We start from the raw sequence: 8,179 nt of genomic DNA, 5'->3' as shown, positions 1-8,179 counted from the left end.
ATTATTTTTCTTATTTAGTTCATTTGGTAAATATTTTCTTAACTCTTCTTGAACTGCACTATTGGTTAAGGGCTTGTAAATAAGGATTTCACGGTAAGTTCTACACTTCTTGTATTTGGCGCATGTGACAAATAAAGTTTCATTTGATTTGCAAGACCACAAAACATGTACATTTATAGACATCTTTGAAAAGCCAGTCAGGTAAAGAGCTTTTTGTCTTAAAGTGGCAGTGTTGTAAATTGAGACAGCTTATTCAAGCCTAAATAGCCAATAGGCAGAGGGTAGAATAATTGATAATCTGATTCTCTGTAGTAATGGTATGGGAATAATGCATTTTATTTTGTAAAAGTGGTTTCTTGCATCCAACAAGACAACGTTGTTCAGTCACCTCCTTGTCTGAAGGACAAGTGGATAAACAGGTTTAATGTTAAGCCCTTTATGTTTATTTTCAAACGTCTCATGGAATGTAGCCCCACATTGAACACCACACATTGGCTGCTACTGTAGGCTGAATGATAGATCAGCTATTTCCATGTTAAAATATTATGGGATGCATTTTCTCCATTGTTTTTGATGGTAGGCCACTCTGATAGGCCCTAAATTATGATCAAATAGTCACAGTAGCCTACTTGGACACTTGTTAAAACTGGAACTTAAAGCAGGTACAGCCTCAGTGTTCACAGTAAAACTGGAACTTAAAGCAGGTACAGCCTCAGTGTTCACAGTAAAACTGGAACTTAAAGCAGGTACAGCCTCAGTGTTCACAGTAAAACTGGAACTTAAAGCAGGTACAGCCTCAGTGTTCACAGTAAAACTGGAACTTAAAGCAGGTACAGCCTCAGTGTTCACAGTAAACTTCAGCTGGAAGTTGTACAGAATTTTCACAACGTTCCAAGTTTGACTCGGCAGACCTGAAATTTGGTCAGCGCTGAAAACTTGAGGTAACATTGGGTGTCGGAGATCTCTTTTCCTTGTCTTTGTGAGGTGGTGTGGAGCAACCTTACTTTTTAAATTTATTTATTCAAGAGACATCAAATACCAACATGCCTTTTGGATTGTGTTTTTATTTACAGTGTTTGTCTGAATTACAATAAAAATGTTTGAATTAATTGATTGAGATGCCTCATCTTGGTGATTTCACTGGCGGACATAAACGACAGCTCATAGACTTCACATCCAGAACGGCACCCTATTCCCTATATAGTGCACTACTTTAGACCAGAGCGCTTTGGCACCCTATTCCCTATATAGTGCACTACTTTAGATCTCAGACATGTCTTTGGATCCTGGATCAAAGCCCAAACTTCAGGATGGATATCAGGTCCAAAACAAGTATTGTACTATAAAGGGTCAAAAGCAGTGCACTATAAAAGGGAATATGATGCCATTTGGGACACATCGTTGGTTGTCAGTGTTGTATTACAGTAGAGCTGACTCTGACCCGGACCCATCCAGCAGCTTTGGCAGAAAGACGGGGATCACCGCAGAAATATGGCCATTCTTCTTCTCCTCTCCTCTCCTCTCCTCTCAGTGACTCTCTCCTTTCTTGCCCACAACCTAGTCAAACAAAAACACAGCCGTGTGAAGAAAAAATAATAATTTGCAAACAATTAAAACTCTTAAGTTTCCATCCAATTGTTCTAGAGATTTTCATACGAATCTTCTAATTTTTTCCCAACATTGTGTTTCCAACAAACAGACTTGTTGCAGATAAAAAAAACAGTGTGTGACGAGGTAGTGCAGACAAAATAAACTTTTCGCTTAAGTTTTCACGTACCAAATAAAAATAAATAATAAAACTAGTGTTAAATAGAGAATCGATCATCACGTCACCAGAATAAGACCCTGGATATTTATTGGAAAGGAGCATCCAGATCACTGCATTTTCACCACCCTGTGAAGTTCATAACTTATTTAATCTGTAGCCTAATAAACTGCATGGTTTCCCCGAGTCCTAGTGGGAGGATCACACACCATATCATGGCGTGACTCCAAGTTTACTTCGATATGATGGATATTATATAAAATATTTGCACATCAAAAAGGCATTTCACCACCATTTCTCGCATAATTAATTTTACCGACACAAAAAAGATCCCACCACGTCGAACGAACAAATTATCTGTCGGCATTTATAAAACTGTACCGAAACTACCCGTTTCCATGACAACTGTCGTGATTTTTTAATTGATTTTTTATACGGTATGACTTTACTCTCAGAAAACTGTGGATGGAAATGTGGTTATAGTCACATTAATTTTTTTATATATATCATTGCAGATGTCATACAATCTCGACAAGAACATTGTGAACATACTGTAATAGACCGCTTCCGTCCAACATGAAATACTACTATAGCTGTCGGTAGAGGCCAGATCTTACCCGTTTGAAGTCGTTCATGTTTGTTGCCTGTACAGGGGTTCCGATAAAAGTAAGGTAGTTGATTTTAGTCGTCTCTTCATCACCTTGGTTGTTCTTCACAAACATCTGTTAGATCAAAAACGGAAGAACTTACAGATTATATCATTACAGGGGACACAACCAGTAGAAACTAAAGGAGTTCACTTCACGCAGGTTTGGTTGGAAACTAAATTGCAAAATCAAGACGTATTGAAACTCCCTATATGCAATAAGAGAGATTCTTTATATCACAGCTAGAGTGTAATAAACTGCAGTTGAACAGGAGAGGAAAGTAATACCACTTTTTGCCACTAGATGATAGCATTGTCCTATATTTACATAACTAATTACACCAGGGCTGCATCTCAATAGTTATAAGTGGCTTCCTCCCTCTCCTCCATCAAAAACAGAGTTACAAAGGGGACAAGGGAAAGGAATTTCCTGAAAGGCTTAAAACTATATATATTTTATTTTTTATTCATCGGTTATTTAAGAAGAGAACGTACATCTCTTTTTCAAGTGAGTCCAAGAAAGCGGTATACAGTAATCCCTCGTTTATCGCGGGGGTTACGTTCCGAAAATGACCCGCGATAAGTGAAATCCGCGAAATATAAAACTTTTTTTTTTTTTTTTTAAATTAGCATTCAATTTTTGCATTCGTATTAAAATTGACTGCTGCTGTCGTCCTTATGTTTTTTTCCTCCTTCTTTATGTAACGAACGGAAGATTCATTGATTCCGTAATGGCGAGCAACGGCTGCATAGCTTTTACCTTCCCTTAGCATGTCCAGAAGTTTAACTTTATCTGAGATAGGTAGCATCTTCCGCCGTTTGGGCCCATCCGCAGGTGCTTTTGTCGGTCCAGGCCGTTTCGTCGACATTATGGGTTTAGGAGATGTTCGAAATTACAAGATAATTTGGCCAACTTAATGTAAATTTGCCAAGCTGTTTTATGTACGTACACATAACTGCACGAGACGACAAAATGATAGCACAATTCGTAGCATGTTTTGATACAAGAAGCGGGAGTGAGTTTTTAGCGAATCAGAATGCAGAGCACAATGCACCAAAAAAAAAAAAAAAATGCATTATGAAAATCCGCGAAATAGCGAATCCGCGATAAGTGAACCGCGAAGTGGCGAGGGATCACTGTATATATATATATATAGTTACACAGGAGACAACATAAAACATAACAATAAATGATATCGAAGTAGTCAGTTCGCAGATGCTCTCATGAACGAACAGTGCATTGAACTCCCAAGTACCTTTGCCGATCATTTCAAAGTAACACCTTCGAAAACAGTCGCTACTTACGGTGATGCTCTGAACGTTCTGGAACTTGACGTATCTCAGTGGAATCAACCCGTCTTCCTTGAAGTCCTCCTCCGCCAAGTCCAGAGTCTGGGTGGCTTCGCTCCGCTCAGCGTCGTCAAAGTCCATGGAGCGAGGCAGGTTAATGAAGATCTTCACACACTTTGGTGCCTGGGCTGTTGAAAGGGAGAAAAGGGATATACAGAATGTATAAGACAACAAGGCAACCCAACCTAGCATGGGAACTCAACTCAACACATAGACTGTGATCATTCCATTAAAACACCAACATCTACTCAACGGGCAAAGGATGACATTTCACAGGCTTTTCTTGAATAAAATTAGACTGGTACGGATGTTTTACTAGGAACGGAGCAACATTTATGTGCACCCAGGAAGAGTAAGGACTCACCGAAGTCAGAGGACTGCAGCTTCATTGAGTACAGCTTGACAGGCTGGTTAAAGGCCATCGTAACGAGGAGCTGAAGGGGGGAAAATATGGGTTAAGTGAGGAGTATAACTACACACTGACACGTAAATCTACTAAGACGATTTAGTCTGCAGGTTGGCCTGAGGTTACAGAAGGTTACACCAGCCAGGAAGACAGTTTAGTCTGCAGGTTGGCCTGAGGTTACAGAAGGTAACACCAGCCAGGAAGACAGTTTAGTCTGCAGGTTGGCCTGAGGTTACAGAAGGTTACACCAGCCAGGAAGACGGTTTAGTCTGCAGGTTGACCTGAGGTTACAGAAGGTAACACCAGCCAGGAAGACAGTTTAGTCTGCAGGTTGACCTGAGGTTACAGAAGGTAACACCAGCCAGGAAGACAGTTTAGCCTGCAGGTTGGCCTGAGGTTACAGAAGGTAACACCAGCCAGGAAGACAGTTTAGTCTGCAGGTTGACCTGAGGTTACAGAAGGTAACACCAGCCAGGAAGACAGTTTAGCCTGCAGGTTGGCCTGAGGTTACAGAAGGTAACACCAGCCAGGAAGACGGTTTAGTCTGCAGGTTGGCCTGAGGTTACAGAAGGTTACACCACCCAGGAGAAGAATACATATGAAAAAGTAACCCAACAGACAAGACATTGTTTTAACCAGGCGAGTGAGATTTTATCCTTGTAAATATAGAAAAAGGACAGCAGATGCTAGTTCTAACCTGTAAAGTCTACTAGAAAGTAGCCACACTGAAGTGAACAATTTCAACACATTCAGACCGCTCTGAACTAACGAAGGAGACGCTGATGGTGATCCATCCTCAGACTCACCTGCTCATCACAGTCAGACTCCAGGTAGGTGGTGTCCTTGACTAAGCAGTTGTCAAAGCCGCTCTCGTCGCTCTCATTTAGGCACTCACAGCCAGCTTTGTTCACAAACGGCATCAGGTCCATCTGAACACACAGACACAGTATCAAAATGATTCAGACAAGGCAAGCCCATGTTAAGTCCACATTACACGCCCATGTTAAGTCCACATTACAAGCCCACGTTAAGTCCACATTACACGCCCACGTTAAGTCCACATTACACGCCCATGTTAAGTCCACATTACACGCCCACATTACACGCCCACGTTAAGTCCACATTACACGCCCATGTTAAGTCCACATTACACGCCCATGTTAAGTCCACATTACACGCCCATGTTAAGTCCACATTACACGCCCACGTTAAGTCCACATTACACGTCCACGTTAAGTCCACATTACACGCCCACGTTAAGTCCACATTACACGCCCACGTTAAGTCCACATTACACGCCCACGTTAAGTCCACATTACACGCCCACGTTAAGTCCACATTACACGCCCATGTTAAGTCCACATTACACGCCCACGTTAAGTCCACATCACACGCCCACGTTAAGTCCACATTACAAGCCCACGTTAAGTCCACATTACACGCCCACGTTAAGTCCACATTACACGCCCACGTTAAGTCCACATCACACGCCCACGTTAAGTCCACATCACACGCCCACGTTAAGTCCACATTACAAGCCCACGTTAAGTCCACATTACACGCCCACGTTAAGTCCACATCACACGCCCACGTTAAGTCCACATTACACGCCCACGTTAAGTTCACATTACAAGCCCATGTTAAGTCCACATCACACGCCCATGTTAAGTCCACATCACACGCCCATGTTAAGTCCACATTACACGCCCATGTTAAGTCCACATTACAAGCCCACGTTAAGTCCACATCACACGCCCACGTTAAGTCCACATCACACGCCCACGTTAAGTCCACATCACACGCCCATGTTAAGTCCACATTACAAGCCCATGTTAAGTCCACATTACACGCCCATGTTAAGTCCACATTACAAGCCCATGTTAAGTCCACATCACACGCCCATGTTAAGTCCACATTACACGCCCATGTTAAGTCCACATTACACGCCCATGTTAAGTCCACATTACACGCCCATGTTAAGTCCACATTACAAGCCCATGTTAAGTCCACATTACACGCACATGTTAAGTCCACATCACACGCCCATGTTAAGTCCACATTACACGCCCATGTTAAGTCCACATTACACGCCCATGTTAAGTCCACATTACAAGCCCATGTTAAGTTCACATTACACGCCCATGTTAAGTCTACATTACAAGCCCATGTTAAGTCCACATCACACACCCATGTTAAGTCCACATTACAAGCCCATGTTAAGTCCACATCACACGCCCATGTTAAGTCCACATTACACGCCCATGTTAAGTCCACATTACACGCCCATGTTAAGTCCACATTACACGCCCATGTTAAGTCCACATTACAAGCCCATGTTAAGTCTACATTACACGCCCATGTTAAGTCCACATTACACGCCCATGTTAAGTCTACATTACAAGCCCATGTTAAGTCCACATCACACGCCCATGTTAAGTCCACATTACAAGCCCACGTTAAGTCCACATCACACGCCCATGTTAAGTCCACATTACACGCCCACGTTAAGTCCACATTACACGCCCACGTTAAGTCCACATTACACGCCCACGTTAAGTCCACATTACACGCCCACGTTAAGTCCACATTACACGCCCATGTTAAGTCCACATTACACGCCCACGTTAAGTCCACATTACACGCCCACGTTAAGTCCACATCACACGCCCACGTTAAGTCCACATTACAAGCCCACGTTAAGTCCACATTACACGCCCACGTTAAGTCCACATTACACGCCCACGTTAAGTCCACATCACACGCCCACGTTAAGTCCACATCACACGCCCACGTTAAGTCCACATTACAAGCCCACGTTAAGTCCACATTACACGCCCACGTTAAGTCCACATCACACGCCCACGTTAAGTCCACATTACACGCCCACGTTAAGTTCACATTACAAGCCCATGTTAAGTCCACATTACACGCCCATGTTAAGTCCACATTACAAGCCCACGTTAAGTCCACATCACACGCCCATGTTAAGTCCACATTACACGCCCATGTTAAGTCCACATTACAAGCCCATGTTAAGTCCACATTACACGCCCATGTTAAGTCCACATTACAAGCCCATGTTAAGTCCACATTACAAGCCCATGTTAAGTCCACATCACACGCCCATGTTAAGTCCACATTACACGCCCATGTTAAGTCCACATTACACGCCCATGTTAAGTCCACATTACACGCCCATGGTAAGTCCACATTACAAGCCCATGTTAAGTCCACATTACACGCCCATGTTAAGTCCACATTACACGCCCATGTTAAGTCCACATTACAAGCCCATGTTAAGTCTACATTACACGCCCATGTTAAGTCCACATTACACGCCCACGTTAAGTCCACATTACACGCCCACGTTAAGTCCACATCACACGCCCACGTTAAGTCCACATCACACGCCCACGTTAAGTCCACATTACAAGCCCACGTTAAGTCCACATTACACGCCCACGTTAAGTCCACATCACACGCCCACGTTAAGTCCACATTACACGCCCACGTTAAGTTCACATTACAAGCCCATGTTAAGTCCACATTACACGCCCATGTTAAGTCCACATTACAAGCCCACGTTAAGTCCACATCACACGCCCATGTTAAGTCCACATTACACGCCCATGTTAAGTCCACATTACAAGCCCATGTTAAGTCCACATTACACGCCCATGTTAAGTCCACATTACAAGCCCATGTTAAGTCCACATTACAAGCCCATGTTAAGTCCACATCACACGCCCATGTTAAGTCCACATTACACGCCCATGTTAAGTCCACATTACACGCCCATGTTAAGTCCACATTACACGCCCATGGTAAGTCCACATTACAAGCCCATGTTAAGTCCACATTACACGCCCATGTTAAGTCCACATTACACGCCCATGTTAAGTCCACATTACAAGCCCATGTTAAGTCTACATTACACGCCCATGTTAAGTCCACATTACACGCCCATGTTAAGTCTACATTACAAGCCCATGTTAAGTCCACATCACACGCC

The 8,179-nt window shown here is 43.1% G+C and overlaps 1 protein-coding gene across 2 annotated transcripts in view; it reads right to left on the bottom strand.

Annotated features, from left to right (window-relative positions):
* Positions 1 to 1,044: 1,044 nt before the first annotated feature.
* Positions 1,045 to 8,179, bottom strand: part of LOC139544415 (thioredoxin-like protein 1) — a 27,296-nt gene continuing 20,161 nt past the window's right edge. For both annotated transcript variants that reach the window (XM_071351473.1, XM_071351472.1), the window contains exons 4-8: positions 4,974 to 5,096; positions 4,126 to 4,195; positions 3,717 to 3,889; positions 2,383 to 2,487; positions 1,045 to 1,557 (exon numbers count right to left, since the gene is read on the bottom strand). In XM_071351473.1, coding sequence (XP_071207574.1) covers positions 1,528 to 1,557; positions 2,383 to 2,487; positions 3,717 to 3,889; positions 4,126 to 4,195; positions 4,974 to 5,096 — 501 coding nt within the window. In that variant the 3' untranslated portion in view covers positions 1,045 to 1,527. The remainder of the gene's footprint in view (positions 1,558 to 2,382; positions 2,488 to 3,716; positions 3,890 to 4,125; positions 4,196 to 4,973; positions 5,097 to 8,179) is intronic.

The sequence above is a fragment of the Salvelinus alpinus genome, chromosome 18, assembly GCF_045679555.1.
Source record: "Salvelinus alpinus chromosome 18, SLU_Salpinus.1, whole genome shotgun sequence".
In the NCBI taxonomy this organism is placed as follows: Eukaryota; Metazoa; Chordata; class Actinopteri; order Salmoniformes; family Salmonidae; genus Salvelinus; species Salvelinus alpinus.
This window is presented reverse-complemented; position numbering and strand designations above follow the sequence as displayed.